At 35.2% G+C, this 22578-nt stretch overlaps 1 protein-coding gene across 10 annotated transcripts in view; it reads left to right on the top strand.

Annotated features, from left to right (window-relative positions):
- Positions 1-22578, top strand: part of LOC149572984 (senescence-associated family protein) — a 131060-nt gene that overhangs the window by 61546 nt on the left and 46936 nt on the right. For 9 of the 10 annotated variants that reach the window (XM_089814122.1, XM_089814118.1, XM_089814119.1 and 6 more), the window contains 5 exons: positions 18322-18510; positions 18829-18902; positions 19062-19138; positions 19288-19359; positions 19524-19592. In XM_089814122.1, the coding sequence (XP_089670248.1) occupies positions 18322-18510; positions 18829-18902; positions 19062-19138; positions 19288-19359; positions 19524-19592 (481 nt within the window). Of the gene's footprint in view, positions 1-704; positions 799-18321; positions 18511-18828; positions 18903-19061; positions 19139-19287; positions 19360-19523; positions 19593-22578 lie in introns of those variants that run through there. The other variant, XM_089814124.1, reaches the window with a different exon arrangement.

The raw sequence follows: 22578 nt of genomic DNA, 5'->3' as shown, positions 1-22578 counted from the left end.
TAAAGTTCAATATATTTAAAACTATAAACAATTTTAACAATTCAGATGCGACAGATCAATTATATGAATGCAATTTTAAACTAATCTAGAATGCACTTTAACTCCTGTAATATGGAGACAAACTAGACATAAATACAGAGACAATTAAATATTTAATAATAACTATGTTTATCAAATTTAAAATGCAATAATGACCCAGTCCACTTATCCGAATTTTAAAAGATTTATAGAAAATAAATAAAAATATTTATAAAGGACACAACATGATAATAATTCAACTCCAAAATATAAAATAAATAATTATGCCGGAAATAAAATCACAATAAAGACACTCCTTACAGATGATCTATCTATTGCGCTTCAATTCTGGAATCGCATATAAATTTGCCAACTAATCCAGAATCCACAAGCTTAGTTCAAAAAAATCATTTCTCCAACCATGAGAAAATAATATATCAGGTGTGCCATAAAATTTTGGAATTGTATCTTTATGAATATGAATTCTCTGTTGTGTCTTTTACATCTCTTATTTATAAAGGATGAAGGGGCATTATTAACCATCGTACCCCTTTTATACAATTAACTAACCTATTTAAAATACTTAATATAATTTAATTTTTCCAAAATACAACCGGCGGTGCCTATAGTTTCCATCGCACATTCTCCTATAGCCTCATCGGGTCATAATATCCTTCCAAATGTATATTGTTTTAACTTACAAGTGCGGGAAATATATGGACGTCACAACTTCAATAAATATATCATTGCATTGCTGAAATTTCATTCATTTCACTGGAGGTATTGTTGACGCATCTTCCTTTTTCCTTCTGCACAAGCTCTACTCTATTCGAACTTCATACTTTGCTTCCTATGAGCATTCCTCTCTGGATTGATTATTATGCGGATGTATTGTATTTGATATTGGATTTTGACGCATTCAATAATGATATCCTTCAGCGTGGTTTGAAAAAGACGTCCTCTTCTGGTTTGTGAACTCCATATATCCACCGCATAGCATATGAAATATTCCCCTCGGGGTTGCAATGATTTTTTGTGAGGGAAAAGATTGAGCAATTAAAGAGTTCGACGCCTGAAGGAGTTAGGTTGCAGACCACTAAACATGTGACAGTTTCCATCATGATAGTCTTGATTCATTGCGGATTGTCTCTATTTGACAGTTTGAATAGGATATTGATCCTCCCGTAAGTGCTCCTGCACAAACAAAAAACAAAAACAAAGGAGTGTTAGATGTTATAAATAAATGGTTTCACTCCTTGCGTTTGGCATCAAACTCCTAATGTAGAATATCCAATCATTGCCTATGAAGGCTTCAGGCTTCTCCAGACCTAGTTACCGGTTAGACATTTGGGTCAAAGCTTTAACATTCCTACCACTATGCACGTGCTTCACATAAAACCAGTCCTAATGAAACATCTCATACTTGCTGTTCATAATTTGCTCATCACATCTACACACCCTTTACTTGGCACCTGTAGTTAATAGTATATAATTTGATTGACTGGAATGTCTTCTCTTCAAACACTGATCTGTTCTATTATAATCATTTCCATATTACTTTGAAACAAGTGACAAATTCTGGACTGAATCGATTATAGTATCAGAACCAGAATCGTTTTCTTCCTGGCTATCACTGCTGCTTATGTGATGCGATTGTGACTATAATCTTATTTTCTGTTGCCTGTAGATAACAATACAATTGTTGATGCAGTAGGTAAATCTGGGTCTATATCTTTTATTACTGTACAATATATTAGTATTTCCCAAAGTTCAGAAAAATACATACATATCCTCATCAATCCAGTAGTACCCAAATTGTCCAAACTTCTTATATGTTCTTGATATTGAATACATTACTTCATCTATATAATATATTCCAAGGATTGCTTTAAGATTGTTGATGCTGACTCATAACATTGATATTTATAAATTGAATCCACCAGTTCTATTGGTGTCTTTGATGCACATCAATAAGTGCCCTGTTACCAGGCAGAATCATGGCTTTTCCCTCTATTATATCCTTTGTAACAGAAATATAAGGCTATAGATGATCGCCGCCAATCTGGATGCCACTCATAGACAACTCAGTTCATGCTAATTTCCAATTTTTGTATATCCTCATGCATATTTTCATAAATGAAAAATGTTGTGAGTGGAGACTATAATTTGCAAAAAATTTATGCTCCATCAGATAGAAAGGTTGTGGGAGAAATGATTACATATTGGAATATATGTGCATGCTAATTATACAATGAGGGAGGGAGTTACATTCAGTTTAGCTTATATTGGGTAAGTCAGTTTCATAATTAGAGATAATAAGTTTTAATATGAGATCAACACGTTGTCTATATGAATTTAAATCCATACACATTCAAGTTTGGGCCCTTTTGGAGGGAATAGGGGACTAGTTGGCACTCGGTTCCATAGTCTACTTAGAAAGGGACAAAAGAAGGTGGTTGTAGAGTGTATGGTCCGAGGACATAGGATCAGGTCACCACATTTAGTATATGACAAAAAAATGGATGAGATAAGTTCCAAACAGGCTGAAAATAGGTTGTGGGAGAAATGATTACATATTGGAATATATGTGCATTCTACTTATACAATGAGGGGGGAAGTTACATTTAGTTTAGCTTATATTGAGTAAGTCGGCTTCATAATAAGACATAGTAAGTTTTAATATGAGATCAATACATTGGGTCTATATGAATTTAATATCCCTCCTTTCCGTCCCCATCTCTATTGACTAAACTTTAGACAAGCTGAAGATTTTGTTCAAATACTTGAAATTTACTAGGCCCAAATGATTTAGTCATTGTATTTTTCTACTTGGTTTCACTAGAATTAAAATAAATGTTCTAGGTATCAACCAATTGTTAAATGTAGTGATGATGAGCGTTAATGTGTTTGGTTTTGACCTAAGTTGCCGATTCGGGTTCAGGGACGGGTTCGGGTTCGAGGTTCGGTTCGTGGGTTCGGGCAATTTTTTTTCCCCATTTGGGTTGGTGGGTGGGTTCGTTAGTATATATATATATATATATATATATATATATATATATATATATATATATATATATATATATATATATATATATATATATATATATGCAAAAAAAATATAAACTCATATAGTTGTAAAAGTAAAACTAAGTCATTCCATAGTATGAATATATCAATGTTACTTGATTATTGATCAATGTCAAATGTCAAAGATAAACATTAAATACTCACTCATTAATTTATGCTAATGTTGTAAATAAAATCATACATTGAATTACTAAAATGCAAAATGGAATTTCAAAACATAGACTACTTCATCAGATTGATAGATAATAAATTATGACTTAATAAAGTTTGAAACTGTGAAACATAGTGATAAATCATAAATGACTCAATGAGTCAATGACAAATGTTTAAACATAGTTTATCAAAGATGCAAATGCCCTTCAAGGGTCAAATGGGTCATCAAAATATGAGGGATCAATGGCTTCATCCTCATCTATATCATTGACATTTTCCACATCATTGGAACCCAAACCGGTTCCACTAGCCCCAGATGCAGCCACATCCTCCTCCTCGTCCTCCTCAACATCTAGCAAGGCAATTCTAGATATATCTTGGACAGTCATATCCAAGTTAGAAGTCTCAGGTAGTACATCCCACAACTTCTCTGGTCCCTTCTTATATCCTGGATCCTTGCGTGATAAGAGGCGCCAGTTGTTGTGAATAAATACCAAGTCCTCTGCTTTTTTTGAACCCAACCGGTTACGCTTCACTCAGTGGATAAAGGAGTATGTACTCCAATTCCGCTCAGCAGCAGAAGAGCTTGCAACCTAGAGAGACAACCAACAAATTTTAAAAAATTAGCTAAGTAATTTTACAATACAATAGGAATTTAAGAGTGCTAATTCAACAAGCTAAGTGGCCATAAGAAAAGGAAAAAAAACTTAAATACATACTTGTGACAAGATCTTAATGGCAAGAGATTGGAGGTACATGTAACTTTCCCCATGTAAGTACCACCATCCAATGGCATCCAATCTACTTTGGTCATTGATTGCATCAGGCTCTGCATTTTTGCTTGAGACAAAATCAACAAAATCTCTCCTAACATTTGATGCCACATCAGGATCACTAAAGAGCCTGTTAAGTGCCCTCTTATACCCAGTAGCAACTTCAGGATCTCTATATGGTGCCACTCTACCAGGAATAGCAAGTATTTCACTGCTATAATATCTAAGAGAAAGTGCATATGCCAAGAGGTGTAAAGGTGTAGTCATCTTGTTCCAACGATGTAGAACAATTTTCTCCACCTTAGTGTACAAGGTATCAGGATCCTGCTCTCTCCTTTGAATGACCTGGGATGTCAAATGATGTACATGTAAGTTATCTTGATGTAGTGTTAATAACTTAATTAAAATCAAAAATCAAAATCTCTCAATAAACAAGGATAAAGTATTGTATAAAAATTTAAACTTACTGATTTCATTCTTTCTAGCATAGAGTCCATGGCATCATATATGTTCCCCAAACAAGGCTCATCCGTGTCGGCATACCGAAGCATAGACATGATGGGCTCGGTGAGTTCTAATGCATATTCCACCCTATTTCAAAAATTATCACTCAAGATCAAATCCTTTACAGTTTTGGCCTTTTTTGTATCAGCTTGCTTCCATCCACCCCATTTGTTGCTAATAACCATTTGACCCAATGCCTCTTTCACCCTCACAAGTCATCTAAGGACGATTGTGTGTGAAGCAAACCTTGTTTCAGCAACCTATTACCATGTTAATTCAAATTGTAAGTTAATATGATAAGTTGATAACACAAAAATTTAAGAATATGTATTAAATTTTGTAAAGTATGACACAAAAATTAATATGATAAATGAAGCTAAATAAAGTTTAAAATTTACCTTCAATAATTCCAAGCGGGAGAAAGTTCTGAAAATTGCTTGTGACATATGGTGGTTTGTCACAAACATTTGGATCTGCTCACCCTCCTCATACACATTTTTCATCCATTCAATTTGGCTGCCCATTGTTTTCATCACCAAGTTCAAGGTGTGGACAGTGCATGTTGTCCAAAAGATATGCTCATATCGTGCTTCTACCAAAGCACCTGCAACCTTACAAACTTTAGCATTGTCCGTTATTACTTGGACAACATTGTCAACTCCCACAGACTCTATGGATTCAATGAGAAGTTGGGCAATAAAATTTGCATCCTTTACTTGCCCTTCACAATCAACTGCCTTCAAAAACATTGCCCCCTTGGGGCAAACAGCAATCACATTTATTAATGGACGGTTTTTGCAATCTTTCCATCCATCAGAGACAATGCTCACCCCCGTTTGGATCCAAGAATCTCTTATTGGTTTGAGGAGGTTTTCTACATTCTTTCTCTCCTTATGCAATATGGTGGTTCTCAACTTTTCATATCCAAGGGATTGGTAACCATGAGGTGCATCGTTTATTGCTTTCACCATCTCTCTCCAATAAGGGGATCTCACTAGATTGAATGAAACACCATTTGTAATGAGGCAACGCCCAACTTTTATGTTAGCAATTTCTCTCTTGTCATTTTCAAATGCTGTATTTAATGGGCCTCTCTTGTGGGATGCGGGTGTTTCTATTTCATCTTCATCCATAGATGGGGTAGGTAGGAAGGGATGTGGTTTACTAATTGTTTGAGAGGGTGGTGTTGGTGGTATTTTCTTTGACTTATCTTTTTTTGCCTTTGACACTAACCTATCAGCCTCTTCTTGTTCTTTTAACATGCCTGCTATTTGAGGAGCCGACAACCCTTTTTTACCTCCCTTTGGGGGCCCCTCACACATGGAAATCCCTTGACCTGGTGGACCTATCAAATGATGTTTAACCCGGAAATAAGAGCTTCTATATTGGTTTTGGCAAAAATTGCATTTCCATATATACCCTCCCCACCAGCACATTGCTCAATTCTTGTTGTATACTTCCACAAAGGAGAGCCTTTATCAATTTTAAATCTTTGGAATCCCACCCCACCCACTGAACCCTGACTACTCATTCTTGGATTCTTGCAATCTATAAAAACAAATTTAAAAAAATATTTCAAAATTTATACAAAACTTGATAAAAATTTAGAACAATAAATATAAAACTATGAAAGAAGCAAAAGGAAGGATCAAATGCATACCTGGAACACCCAACACTAATTATTTGAAGAATTTGAGACTCCACAAACAATCTCTACAACCTTCTCTTCAAACTTGCAAAATGGCCACACCAAAATGAGAGAGCAAAATGACAAAGCAAATGAGAGATTAGATGAATGAAATGCATCTAATAGGCCTTACTTTAGGGTTTGGCAAAATAAAAATGAAAAAAACATAATTTTATTGCTTTTTTGGGCCACTTTTTGGCCCCACATGCCGTGGGTCCATCCGGATTCACTCGGGTCCGCGACCGGTCCGGGCAGGGTCCGCATTTTGGCCTGCGGGTCCTCCCGGGTCCGTGCAAGCATGGTCCTCCTGGGTCCGTGCAAGCACGGACCTGGGAGGACCCGCAGGCCAAAATGCGGACCTGGGCTCGGATCTGGACCCGAATGAATCCGGACCCGGACCCGAGCTCCAGGGTGCGAATCCGGTAACTTAGGTTTTGACATGATACATTAGGTACTTCAAAAACTTAAAAGCACTTTGATTATTGTAGAGTGGAGCTGGTGTGAAAAGATCCATTTTCAAGTCACGGAGTAACTTTTGCAGCGGTGTTGCCTCATAGTTGCTTCATACATTGCTTCAGCAGAAGATAAAGCTATAGTGGGTTGAGTTTTACTCTCAATCCTTGATCCCAAGTAGAACATAGCTAATATTTAGTAGTTCTCCAAGTATTAGTTGAACCTCCCAGTCTGAGTTTGTACAGATAATTCTCCATTAGTCATTTGTCAATTAATCATGAATTGTCATAGGTTTAGAAATCCAACTCAAGGAAAGAGAAAAACCGATCAACCCAAGGCATAGATTTGCATCCCACATAATCGCTGTCCAAGGAAATACCACAGAATGACCAAAGAACAAGAAATTGTCTTCTACATTATCACTGACCAAGAAATGAGTATCATGATCCGAAATTAAACAATTCAATTGTAAGGAAGAGACATGGTTAGGCACATGTTGCAAAGGGTTGTGGATGTAGAGACACTACTTCTCACATCATGTCTCATCGTGGCATATTTGGGAATGGTCATATGTTCCTCCCAAAGCGTACTGAAGGATTTGTTGATCAATTCATGGGCAAATGCCGTAATCACAGGTGGAGGAGAATAACAAAAAAAGGATGGTGGCTCCCACCTTTGCTCCTTCCTTTCTCTCTGCATCAACCTTTGCCTTTGCAGGAGGTTCACCTCTTCATCTAGATCTCGATCTTTCATTGGGTAACAAACTGCAATCTCTAGAGCTAGCCGCCTTTGCCTTTGTAACTGGAAGGGGCACTGCGGGCTATGGCCCTAGAACTGGATCTTGTAGGGCACCTCTGCATGGCGAGGACTGTTTGAGCATAAGCAAGTCCAGAGACATATTTGCCATTGTTTATTCCCAGTTTGTTTCCACCCATTAATATTCATTAGACGAGATTGCTGGGGGGATGCATGCAGAGTGAGATCCTGAGCTTGGTTCTGCAGTTTATATCTGCATCTGTCACATGAGCCAATAGACAACCGAGTGAGAGGATGGTGATTACGCATCTGATGGCAAGGTTAAAGGACGCAAGCTTGAATGGGAATTGTAGGAGAGAAGATGTCAGAGGTTGCTTAATCACAAAGTCATAAAAGGAAGAACAACAGAAACAGTAATTCAGATCAGTTTCATAACCACTCCAATTGCATGATTATAAGAATAAGTCAGGGACAGTCTTATCTTTTAAAGATCTGAATGATTAGTCTTGCAATCATAATACAATCAGTGATTACAATAATCTTAGTACATTTTGTAGATCCATTGCATCATAGTTTAGAATATTATTATTGGCAACTTATCACTGAGGGCAAAACAAAGATATCGGCAAATATTGGAGATAAGTCGGGAACTTCACAGAGAAGTATCAGGAATTAAAAAAAATTGCTTAAATTTAATTAGAAATGCATTTTTTTTTTTGCAAAACTCAACAAGGAGATTCATCTAATGAGTAAATGAACCAAACAAGCTGATATAGATATATATAAATGCAAATAGGATACAAAATCGCATCCTCATGTGGAATGTTGATGGCTTGTAGCCATAGTCTGGACTCTGAACTGTAAAAAAAACTAGAGATAGAAAATTGTCTTCCTAAAACTATAAGAAAATACAAGTGTCAAGTACAATATCAAAATAGTCTACATCTTCCTTTCCCCCTTCCTAGCAGCTCTAGTAAGAACTACTGGAATGGAGGGGGTCTAACCCTAGACCCTTGGTATTGCTGTCATGTGTATGTCGTCTCATCCTTTGGTCTCGATTGTCCCTCACAATGTCAGTAGTTCATCTTACTTAAGTCATTCCCATGATAGTTTGGTTACTGAGAATTGACATCAAGTAGTTGACCACTGATCCCTGCATTGCATATATATTTCACCAATATTAGTGATGTTGGTTATCCAATTGTATTTCATTGCTTCTATGGTTGTGCCATTGATTAGTAACATAGTCAAGGTTAAGATTTGGCTTTGCCCATAAACTCCTTTATGATGATTGTCTTCTTCCTTAGAATATTCCCATTAGCAAAAGTCCTTAAGTTAATTTCGAACTGTATAGACTGCGACTAGCTATAATAGTCCTCAATCAGATAATCGAATGATTGACATATAATAACTAATTACAATATTGTCTATGTGAGTATGATTTCTGTATGAATTGATCCTGCACAATAAGTTCTTTAAATATGGTGATAAATTGCTGATATATCAGCAATAAAACATCAAAACTTATTTTCCGTGATAACTTTACACAGTTTGTTGGGAGCCAAAACTTTTTGCGATAAGTTGTCTTATCGCAGAGGTATTGGCAATATTTTAATCCATGCACTGCATATTGAATTTGATATCAGATAAGAAGGTTATATCATTGCATTTCATTTTTGTACAAATCTCACGAATTAAGCCCTTCTTGATTTGAGTATTTCATAACAATAGTTCCAACATTTTGAATCAAGACCATAAGGATTCAAAGTATAATCATCACATTAGTCTATAAAGATTAAGGAAAATTTAGAAGGTTACTGACTAGATATCTGATAAACCTTTGGTTGGATTGAATCCAAAAGATTATTCCTCTAGCTTTTGATTTTGCTGATTTTCTTTATACCCTAGAAGGATGATTCCTCTTTGAGCCTTGGAGGTCAAATTACTCAACTTTGCACTAGTTGGAAAAGGCTTGTTTGATCTAAAAGATCTATTTAACAAGGTTCCACAGGGGTGTTTCCCCGCCCATGGAACCCGTACCCCCGTTGACACTACCATCTTGGGGATGGTGGGATGTTATGGGGATGTCGGCTGCTACCCCCCCCTGCTTGAAATACCTTAGATAATGCTTGAAATGTCCGCAGACTGTGCGGAATGCCTTGCTGTCCCTAGGACAGCCAGGTGTCCCTCATAGACGGGTGCATCTCAAGTAAGTTAAAAACAAAATGTATTCATTTTTCAAAATTTTGTTTGATTCCAATGTAGCATGATGGTCCCACAAGCTCTCCCATGCCACTCTGAAATCCTAATTTTCCCTAAAAAGTAAAACAAAAACACTAACACAATAAATCAAAGCTTCGTTATTTCATTTTCATTTGCTCAGTTTGGTTTGTGCATTCGGAAATTTTCTCTGTGCTGTGAGAGTTTGTTTCTTGGAGGAAATATTGGACTGAGTGGAGAGATTGGACTGATTGGAGATATTGGACATATTGTTGTATCAATGTATTGTCATGTTTAAGACTTATGGATATTGATGGACCATGGCATTTTGATGTCTGTGAATGCTGTTATCTGCTTTATTGAAGTTTATTATGCTCTTATACTACTTCTCTCATGATTTATTAAGATATTAATACTCTCTCTCTCTCTCTCTCTCTCTCTCTCTCTCTCTCTCTCTCTCTCTCTCTATATATATATATATATATATATATTTCCATCTGCCTGCTGTCCCCTACAAATGGCCCTCAAACTGCCATCCCCACATCCCCATGCCATTCCCCCCGTCCCCGAAATGCTCTGGAATATAGCTATTTAATCCTTCGTAGAACGATTTGGATTAGATGTAACAAATAATCTACTCTATTTGCATTTTATAAAAAGCTTTATTTAACTAAGGACAATATTGATTGGATGAAAAGTGCCCCAAATTTCATATTTGCACATAATTTTACAATGAATAATAGGGCAATGACCCATATCTTAATACAAGTGCCTTGTTTTTGAGTGGCAAATTTATGACAACTCTGATAGCATGTAAAGTTTACTTACAGATTTCCTTTTTGCTGCTGAATTATGTATATTTCCTGCAGGTACAGTCAATGCCAATGAAGTATACAAGTGCTGCACAGTATCTATAAAACTCAATGCAAATGATGATATATAAATCTTCAAGATCGGCATTTGTAGAGCCTTCGATCTGCACACATTAATCAATTACTATGTTGCAATATCGAGTGGCATATACATTATTTATGATTTGGACGGGTACATGGGTGAATGGGCATGTCTCCATTTGGAGACATGTCCATTCATCGATGTGCCTGTTCGGTGGAATGGTCACACCCAATGATTAGTCATAACAAGAACTAATGCCATTTAAGACTTTAACTAAGTCTTTTGCAATTGATAACAATCAGTATAAATATGATTGTTTACTGAATTCAAATCTGAGATATTACTTCAATAATAATATGCATCAGCAGTTCTGAATGCTGCGATCTTCATTAAGAATATTCAGATGATATTCATGTACATATACATATCGATATTCTGCATATCGACATGTGTATATACATGAGTATGGTCTCATGAGATCAGTGCAATTTTCTAAACCAAAGCTATTTGCCTCAACACTCCCTCTTAGCTAGGGAAGACAAAGTGTATATGAATATTTTCATTATAAGAAGTAATATCCTCAAGATATATATAAGAAAATCAAGTCTCATGATATTCTTTTCAGTTGTGGTGAGTATAAAGATATCAAGTCACATGATATACACCATACCAGTTCATGGTACATCCATAGATATTAAGTCACATAATATCCACCATGAATTTGAACATATTGATCTTCAATAGATATCAATGCACATGATATCCATCAACATGCTCTTTTAACTAACATGATCTTTCCTTGAATATCAAGTCGCATGATATTCATCATGATAGTAATCCAGAGTTGCTGGAAACTCCTCTGTCCCTCCTGAGGTGTGCGTATCCCTATATCCAATTTGGAAACGTATCCAATACTACTTGGATACACGTCGAATATTTTACCCATGTCTACCTAATAAAATTGATTTTTGAACCGTACCAAATACTATGGGATTTGTTTTTTTCCTAAGATTTGACATAGATCTTCCCCTTAATGTGAAAAAAACTATATTAAAGCAATTTTTTTTAAACAAATAGTATAAACAAAACCCTCACCGAATGAGAAAGACAAATAAAATGTTTTTCTATTTCAGCAACCCGTTTTTGGGTTATCTTCTAATGCAACTCTAATATGCTTACATATTGTAAAGCGTTAAATTAACTTATAAATATATATGTAGCATTTATGTGTCAATATTACTTTTGAAAAATGAAAATCTCCTACAATAACTTTGAAAACTATGTTAAATATATGTATATGTGTTATTTATTAATGTCATGTTCAGCCGTATCCATATTGGGGGTCTTAAAAAGTGGCCGTATCTGTACCCAATACCGTATCTGTATCCGTATCCATGCAACTTTGTAGTAATCTAATAATAATAAAGTCGTCACCTTATATTATCAGAATCAATATTCCATTATAAAAGATTATCTCCTTAAATAATGAACATAGGGTAGGCCCATGAGTCATAGAGTCACACATATGACAAAAGAGTTTACACTTTAAACATCTTTGTTTAACTAAATTTTTTTTTGCAAAGTTGAGACTCAATCTCATAAACTTACATTTCAATCAAGCCAAGTTTCTTTCTGAAATGATCAACTTTCACTTGAGGGAGAGCCTTCGTGAGAATGTCAGCAGTTTGATCACCTGTATTAATATATTATAATTGAATAGCTCTTCTTTCCACCATGTCTCTCACGTAGTGGTAAGGAATCTCTATATGCTTGGATCTATCATGAAATACTGGATTCATAGATAGCTTTATATAACTTTGATTATCACAATGAATCGTAGCAGGTTTCAAAGGTTCACCAAACAATTTTGAAAGCAAATTCCAAAGCCACACTGCTTCTCAAGCTCCCATAGCTGCTACAATATACTCTACCTCAGTAGAACTTTGAGCAATAGAAGCTTGCTTTCTGGATATCCAGGAGATCATGGCTGATCTCCTTAAATAATGAACATGGGGTAGGCCCATGAGTCATAGAGTCACACATATGACAAAAGAGTTTACACTTCAAACATCTTTATTTAACTAAATTTTTTTTTTGCAAAGTTGAGACTCAATTTCATAAACTTACATTTCAATCAAGCCAAGTTTCTTTCTGAAATGATCAACTTTCACTTTAGGGAGAGCCTTAGTGAGAATGTCAGCAGTTTGATCACCTGTATTAATATATTATAATTGAATAGCTCTTCTTTCCACCATGTCTCTCACATAGTGGTAAGGAATCTCTATATGCTTGGATCTATCATGAAATACTGGATTCATAGATAACTTTATATAACTTTGATTATCACAATGAATCGTAGCAAGTTTCAAAGGTTCACCAAACAAGTTTGAAAGAAAATTCCAAAGCCACACTGCTTCTCGAGCTCCCATAGCTGCTACAATATACTCTGCCTCAGTAGAACTTTGAGCAATAGAAGCTTGCTTTCTGGATATCCAGGAGATCATGGCTGATCCTAAACTGAAGCAACATCCTGATGTGCTTTTTCGGTCTTTTACCCTTCTAGCCCAATCAGAATCAATATATCCATGTAATTCCAAGCTGGTATTCTCATATTTTAGTTCATACTAATAGTACCTTGAAGATACCTCAATATGTGCTTCAAAGCTACAAGATGAATTTCACGAGGTTCACACATGAACTGTCTTAATGCATTCATTGCATAGCAGATATTAGGTCGAGTATTTACAAGATACATCAACGACCCAATTATCTGTCTGTATAAGGTGGGATCAACTAGTCTGGATTCAGCACTTGCTTCCCTTAGCTTGTGAAGACTAGTTTCCATAGGTGTAGACATGGGTCGATAGTCCCACATTCCAAATCTTTTCAAAATGTCAATAGTGTACTTCTTTTGATGTAGAAAAATATTACCAGACTTCTGACGTACTTCCAAACCAAGAAAGTAATGGAGAATTTCTAAATCCTTCATTTTGAATTCAGAAGCCAAATCTTTCTTACATTGATTAATAAGGTGTTCTTCCCCTGTAATCAGACGATCATCAACATAAAGAATTAGAATTAACATATCACCTTTAGTTACTTTGAAGTAGAGATTTGGATCAGCCACGTTCTTGGTGAATCCAAGACTTAAGAGGTATTTGTCAATCCTTTCATACTAGGCTTGGGGAGCCTGTTTAAGTCCATATAGAGCCTTCTTCAATTCACACACATAAGAAGCAACATCATGAGTTACAAATCCTTTTGGCTGTTCTAGGTATACTTCTTTCTCTATCTTTCCATTAAGAAAAGTAATTTTTACATCCATTTGATAGATTTTCCAACCTTTGGTTGCTGCAATGGCTATTACAGCTCTAACAGAAGTGTACCTGGCAACTAGTGCAAAAGTTTCTTCAAAATCAATTCCTTCCTTTTGAGAGAAACCTCTAGCCATAAAATGAGCTTTAAGTTTTTCAATGCTACCATCTGCAGCATACTTGACTTTGAAGAGCCATTTTGAAGACACAACAGATTTTTCCTTAGGTCTCTGAACTATGTCCCAAACATCATTTTTCAGTATAGACTGGTATTCGTCCACCATGGCATCTTTCCAAGCTTGATGTTTAAGTGCTTCAAAAGTGCTAGAAGGTTCAGGATTCAAGCTCTCACATACAAAAGCATTATATGTCAATTTTCTAGGTCTCTTGCTTTCTTAGAAGGTTCCTTGAAGGGGCTGCAAATCCATCTCCTTCCTGTATTATTTTTCTTGCCCAAAGTGGCCTTTTAGAGTGATCAAGACTCTCTTCTTGAGTCTCCGAAAGGATTTCAATTTCAGTTGTAGTCTCTTCAGGAAACTCCCTCTGAATCTCAGGAGCAGGAGTCTCTTCTAGAGATACATTAAATGTATCTAGTTCATTGGTGGTTTTGGCTCTTCAAAAAGCAATGTCTTCCTCAAAGATGAGATCTCTGTTTAGTTCTATTTGTTTCTGTCCAAGAATGTAGACTCTGTATCCTTTACTGTTTCACTAAAACCAATGAGAATACCCTTTCTTCTAGAAGGTTCTAACTTAGTCCTTTTCTCCTTAGGTACATGCACATATACAGGATATCCAAATATCCTTAGGTGACTGGTGTCAGGTTTCTTTCCAGAAAATGCTTCTTTAGGAGTCTTATTGTTGAAATGTGAGTGAGGACATCTATTCTGAATATAGACTGCTATGTTGGATGCTTCAGCCCAGAAAGACATACTCAAGTTTTGATCAAAAATCATGGCCCGAGCAACTTCTTCAATAGTTATGTTCTTTCTTTCAGCAACCCCATTTTGTTGAGGATTGTAAGGGATTGTGAACTCCCTCTTAATCCCAGCGAGTTTGCAGAACTCTTTAAATATTTCAGACGTATACTCCTTCCCATTATCTGTTGTCAGAATTTTAATGTTCTTATCGGAGGATTTCTTTGTGATAGTTTTGAATTCTTTAAATTTAGAGAGAATTTTTTTAGATTCTTTACATTTAAGGAAGTATATCCATGGCTTCCTTGAAAGATCATCAATAGATATCAAATAGTACAAGTATCCTCCTATAGATGGTATAGACATGGGCTCACATAGATCAGAATGTACTAGTTCCAACACTTCTTTAGTTTTGTTCAAACTATGTGGAAATGGCTTTTTAGTGTTTTTCCCTAAGGCACAACTTTTACATGATTCATTGTGAATATGTTTTAACTTGGGCATTCCAGTTACTATCTTCTCCATTGATGTTAGGGCACGAAAGTTGATATGACCTAATCTTTGGTGCCATATTTCATTTGAATCAGAGGTCTCATGTACAAGTGCAAGGTTTGTCTTAGCACATAGCTCATATAGGAGCCCTTGTCGTACTCCTATTGTTAGAGGCCTTTTAATGGTTGAAATTTTAGGCCATGCTAGTACTTTCCCTTCCATGAAAGCAATTTTATAACAATCATCTTCAAGAGTGGATATAGATATTAAATTCCTCTTAATACTTGGTACATAGAGAACACCAGAAAGTTGAATAGAATTTCCAGATTTCAATTTTATGGTGCAGGTCCCAATTCCTTTTACCGAGTGTACAAAGTCATCACCAATTGTAACTTCTTCATCTGTTTCTATTTTCATGCTTTCTAGGTTATCTTGATATCCAGTGATGTTTTTGGAAGACCTGCTGTCAACTATCCATGTATTCCTTTTATTTGATATTTGGCTGGATAATGCAGAATTGAAAGCATATTTCTCATGTTCATTTCCTTCATTTGACTTCTCAGATTTTGCAAAAGATGCTTGAAGTTTAGATCTATCGGGACAATTTATTGCATAATGTCCATATAGATCACATCTGAAGCATTGGATTTTGGACAAATCTTTCTTTTGTTTGGATTATCCTTTTTCATGAAAATTTCTTTTCTTTTTGTTGTTTTTCTTCTCTCCTTTCTTATGAGCATTTGAATTTAGAACTTGAACATCTTCATCTAGGGTTTTGTGTTTTCCCTTAATCATTAATCTCGATTCTTCTTGAAGACAATCTAATCTTAAATGACCCATTTTAGGGATTTTAGATCTAGCACTTATGCCTTGTACAAAGGATTCCCATGAGTTTGGAAGTCCTCCTAATGCTATACAAAAGATTCCCATGAGTTTGGAAGTCCTCTTAATGCTATTAAGGATAACTCTTGATTTTCAATCTCATAACTAGGTGCAGATAATTGATCCCTTAAGTCGGTGATTCTCATAAAGAAAGCATTTATAGTTTCTCATATATTCATGCTTATACTATTCATATGCCTTTTAGGAGCAAGTTTTCTGCCAGTATTATTGATTATAAATGCATTTTCAAGAGCTTGAAACACACGATAAGCTGTGGTATGTTTTGCCACAATAGGTACTATGCGGTCTCGAACAGTATCTACAATTATCTTCATTGCCTTTTCACTTTTCTCAACCCATTCTGATTTTTCAGGATCATCTTTAGGTTCGTCTTTGTCCTCTTTTATAAATGATTCCAATTTGTTTTCTTTTAACAACATCATTACTCAAAGTTTCTAGGATTCAAAGTTATCAGCACTTCCAAGGTGATGTTTGAATCTCATTGTGTTTTTCATTTTGTAGGGAGGATTGTTTGTCTCAAAGTAAAAATCTGATTCAACAAACTTAGTGTGATCTTTCCTTAGCCAAGCTCTGATACCATGTAAAGTTTATTTACATATTTCCTTTTTGCTGCTGAATTATGTATATTTCCTATAGGTACAGTCAATGCCAATGAAGTATACAAGTGCTGCACAGTATATATAAAACTCAATGCAAATGATGATAAATAAATCTTCAAGATCAGCGTTTGTATAGCCTTCGATCTGCACACATTAATCAATTACTATGTTGCACTATCGGGTGGCATATATATTATATATGATTTGGATGGGTACATGGGTGAATGAGCATGTCTCCATTTGGAGACATGTCCATTCACCGATGTGCCTGTTCGGTAGAATGGTCAAATCCGATGATTAGTCATAACAAGAACTAATGCCATTTAAGACTTTAACTAAGTCTTTTGCAATTGATAACAATCAGTATAAATACGATTGTTTATTGAATTCAAAAATTGAGATATTACTTCAATAATAATATGCATCAGCAGTTCTGAATGCTGTGATCTTCATTATGAATATTCATACGATATTCATGTACATATACATATCGATATTCTGCATATCGAAATGTATATATATATGAGTATGGTCTCATGAGATCAGTGCAATTTTCTGAACCAAAGCTATTTGCCTCAACAACATCAAATGTCAAAGTAGCATATAAGTAGACAAGGAATGATAAGGTGATATCCCCGATTCTCATGTATTAATACAATATGAGTGCCAACATTTTGAGTGACATTTTAAAGATGGCCTCAGACTCTCATGCTATAATAAGCTAGGTCTCCATGAATAAACTATACAATAAGTAGCCCCTCTCATTGTGAATACCAAGACAGAAATTTTGTACTTGAGTGGTATACTATCCAAGGACTATGAAGTAATTATAATGTTTGAAGAGTATAACAAATCCAAACTTACCATCAAGGGAACCTGACTAGACAAGGTTATAATATGGTGCAAAGTATGCCTTTCAGTAATATAAACTAATATTCCATAATCCATTATACAAATTTTCATTATATTTGAACATTATATATATATATTAATTTAACTATGGCTATTGCTCAAGCTTTTTACCACTTGCTTGTACTAAATCAAAGGAAAATGCACATCAACAAGGTGCAACCTAACATAAAGCTTATATGATATCTTTAATTTTCTCAATAATATGTTTATTGATATCCCAATGGCACAAGTGAAATCGTTGGAGGCAGCTATATCTGGAATGCTGATGAAGATCCTATTAACTCTAGTTATTGCTCAAGCTTTTACCACTTGCTTGTACTAAATCAAAGGAAATGCACGTCAACAAGAGGCAACCTAACATAAAGCTTATAGGCTATCTTTTAGTTTTTCAATAATATGTTTATTGATATCCCAATGACACAAGTGAAATCATTGGAGGCAACTATATCTGGAAGCTGATAAAGATCCTATTCATGGAATGTCATTTTTTGCATGCTATATGTTTGATTTGTTCACAAACTATTTGAAGACATGATTACTAGAGGCTTCTAGGGTGTATTATTTCATAGCTATTTCATGATATATATTGTATGTGTATACTTGTTTCAAAGATATTTTCTAATGTGCCAGTTAGTTTTCCAGGGATGCTTTGTGTTTGGACAAGGAAGACAAACAAAATTCAGATCCTCTCTGTTCACGTTGCTGCCCATCTATATTCTTACACTCAGCTTCTGGTTCTTGTCCAGGCCTAGTTAAAGCTGCCAAATATGCTTGCAATGATGCTAAATATATGAATGAACGGGCACGGAATGACATTGTCTTACTCTCACGGTAATTTATTTGTTCATTTTTGATTCATGTATGATTTCTGGTGAAGGCAGATGCATAATAATGTATTGATTGTATGATCACTGGAGTGACGGAGTCTGAGCATAGTATCAAATTGGTAAAGACACCCTTTTCTTGTCCTTTGGGTATAAAATTGGCACTTGGAGATTACTGCAAGATTGAATGGATTGTTGAAATTCAGCTACAAGTATTTAGCACTAGAGAAAATGTACATTGAATATTAGAGTTTCTTTTTGGAGGAGTATCTTTATTTCTTGATTTTTTCGTCTAGTTTATGTTCCATTTTGTATCTTGTCACAGAGGTATCACAAAGTTGAATGACCGTGCACGCCAGGATGTAGCTATTCTTGGTTTGGAATTTCTCAAACTTGATGGTGAATATTAAGTTGCAATTTTAATTTTATATTTGGAAACTACTTCTATGTAACTGCAGATTCTGGATCATGCAGATTGAGCTCATCCCATGCACCATATTAAATATACTTTATCGAATTTGATGATTAATTCTTGTAAGTTAACTTGATTTCATTTAGCTCGAGCAAGAGAAGATACAGGAAAGATTGACAGCAAAGTGAAGCAAAAGGCTGCTTACCTTCAGCGCATAGCAGAGGTTAACCATCTTTTCCCCTCTAATAATGTATCTGAATACATGATTCAAATTGTGAAACATATATTCTGATGTTTTTTCTGATTCTTGCTTATTTTTCTAGTTTAAATGGATAGAAATTATACTGATGAAGTTGATTGTTACATATAAAGGTTCTGACAGATAAAGCTCAAATTAAATTGAAGACTGCAGCAGCTAAACACTGGAATGATGGGGCTCTAGAAGTAATCTACTTGACCAATCATCAGAGTACATAGTGTGAAATGCTCAACTGTTTACACAGTGACTTTTAAAAATTCTGTATAGTAAATTTCACAAAAAAGATGAACCTCCAGTTCACATCATGCTCTATCAAAACTCACAACTGATACCTATGTCCTCTTCTCAGGCTGACTTACGGCGAGTTGATTTGCGTGCAAGGCGACGTGCCATGGAAGATGCACTCATGGCTTTAGAGGTATGTCTTGGCTACTGATTTTAAAGTTGAGCAGAAATATATTCTTGTTAAGTTTTTTATTTTCAACATGAACAGAAAAGGATGATCTGGCATGTAAGAGGTTTTTGCATTGCATCTAATCCAAAAATGTGATGCCATTGAGAAGGATTTGGCATTACATGTAATCCAAATTTTAAAAATTGTTCTCTCTATTTGTGGAGTGGGCTTGTTAGCAAAATAAAGTACAGCATATGCTTTTTATGTCATATGTGCACTCGTTGAATAATGCACTTAAAGACATTGCAAGTTTTATTGGATTTTAAAGATCATTGAAAAGGATAGAGAAATTATGCAATCATCACCACACACAAGCCAAGTATTGAAAATTCATTGAGATGTAAGTCCTTAAACCTACTAATAGATAGTTTGCTTTTTATTTTTTACTCCTTGATAGTTTTTATGTGTTCAAAGGGGTTTTTCATCCACAATAGGCAAAGATGCAAGTGCAACTTGGACAATCTACATCAGATACTGTAGATGTGGTGAGGCAGACGGTCCTTAATGACCAGTTTTGGACCATGTTAAATTTATGGACTTTATTGAGCCTGTGTGTAAGTTAATCAGATTTGCAGACTTAGAGAAACCGACTATGGGAGAGATTTACTAAGAAATTCATTCTGTGCTGAAATCAAGAGAATAATAGATGATCTTAAAGATCCTCTATATGTTTTGAATAGTGTTATTAGACTCAAACTTGCTTCAGATTCAGCAAGTTAACTTTTGACTTGGACTCAAATTTGCATACAGACTTGGCAAATTGAAAAATCCAATAAATTCAGAGATTTTTAAGGATTTAAAACTTGTTCCATGCACCATTTAATATATAAACCATGAAAACCAAGTAACCTCATCAAACAGAAGTGATTTCGATCAAATGCACAAGTATGCATCATTTGCATAAGTATAAATGCAAATTTCAGCTAAAGGAAAACACACTTAGATATATAAATATTACTAAATATATACAAAACTCATTAAAAGTAGCCATGATATTTTCTTTTGTCTCAGAAACTGGTGTAATTTATTCTTAAAGTTATCTTTTATTGTCAAGCTCATTAAAGGGAGTTGTTAAGTAAAATGATAAGTGGAAATGTTCTAGTTTGGCATTGGCTAGGATACTAATAGAATGGGAATGTTCTATGAGTGTTTATGCAGGGTATGATTAATACATTCTTGCATTATGTAAATGACATTTTTTGCCAACTATGTCATAAGTGGTATTTAGTAGTACAATTATTGTAGGATGCCAACTTTGTGTATGGCAGTCTTTGTGTACTAAACAAGTAGTCCAATGTATCAAACAAGATTATTCTTGATTGCGGCTTTGATTTTGAGGATGCACATATTTGCTATAGGGGATATGTATTTGTAGATTTCATGATCATGATTCATCATTGGCCTTTTACTTGCTTAGACTTGGAGTCTAGGTTGCTGATTCGGGTGCGGATGCAAGAATCGAGTGTGCGGATGCATGGATTTTTTTTTTGGGGCATGCTGATGCGTTTGGATGTGTTTATACACTATATATATATATATATATATATATTTTTTTTTTTTTAATTTAAATATACGCAATAATTAATATTTTAAAATATATATAACTCTGGACAATTATTATTACAATCAATTTAATAAAATTAATTATTAATATTTATAATTTTATCATTATTATTTATTTACTAAATAATAATAAATAAATACGTACGATATAAGTTTTATTAGTATATTAATCATACATTTAATTTATATTAAATGTCAATATAATTAAATAAGAAATATAATAAAGTATATTAAAAACTATGTTCATCATATTAATATTACAATAAACATTTGTCATGTCCTCTCGATCTGATCCATTCTCTGCAACCTTGGACTACGTTCCTATCTTGTAACGTGTGTTCATCCGCTGAATATGGATGAATAGGGGCAGACATTGTTTGGGCCAAGCGGCATAGTGAGTTATTGTTCCCGTTTCCATGGGGTCGATCCAATTGTTGATATTGACAAGACCAAGCCAATTGATGTATGTAGGTTGGTAGTGGGAGGACTTTAACTACTCGGAGAACTGCCCTTCGTGCCTATATATGGGTCCAATCATTTTGTTCCCTTGTATTTCTTGATAACGGTAAAGGAGTCTATCTGTCTAGCTCAAGTGGAATTTCCTTGACGCAATCCACAACCAAATTTTGGGGAGGAGTCCAACGACTCAGTAGCAACCCACATAAATAAATTCTTTGCCTTGCTTTATGGGATTGCAAGTTCAAATATTGATCAGCTTTAGATGCAACACATCCAGGAGGAATCCACAAGACTTTTGCGCGCACTTCTGCCTTGCCCAACTTTCACTTTTGCCTCCACTACTTTCCAGGGTGCATCGGTGTCTAAGCTTATAGTTTGATGGAGGTTTGGGGAAATCACTCCAATGGGGTTGAGAGGTAGCATTCCCAACAGTGTCAAAGGCCTACTCTAGTCGCTAGGTTTGGTGGTAGTACTCTTGGAGCTTTCCCTATTGTGCTATTGGAGCAAGGTTGAGGGTTGGGCCCTCGCCACCAAGCCCAATCCTGGGGTCATTTTAATTCCGTGCAAAAGAATGTGAGCTTGAGAGTGATGAGCATCTTGAAAGCATCCTAATTCAGAACTTGGGAATGGACTACAAACTTGATGCCTAAGTTGACCTTGTTTCATTGGATGACATGATTTACATTTATTATTGTTGTTTTCTTGAGTCAAGATTCTCAACATTATATTTATTATTTGTCTTTATGTTAGCTACGTGTGTTAAAAATTTGATATTTTCTAGCTTTATTTTTTTATGTCTTGAGATTGATTTTCTTTTTTTTCCAGCAAGCTTCTGCTTTATAGGGGTGGATCCCTTTTTATTAATCAAACAAATCTAATGCATCTAACATAAGACTACAATGATCCCTTCGCTCAATACATTAATCTT

The sequence above is a fragment of the Cupressus sempervirens genome, chromosome 2 (genome assembly GCF_028749045.1).
Source record: "Cupressus sempervirens isolate cs-2001-9-10 chromosome 2, ASM2874904v1, whole genome shotgun sequence".
In the NCBI taxonomy this organism is placed as follows: domain Eukaryota; kingdom Viridiplantae; phylum Streptophyta; class Pinopsida; order Cupressales; family Cupressaceae; genus Cupressus; species Cupressus sempervirens.
The sequence above is the reverse complement of the archived record's forward strand: the minus strand, read 5'-3'. Positions and strand labels throughout refer to the sequence as shown.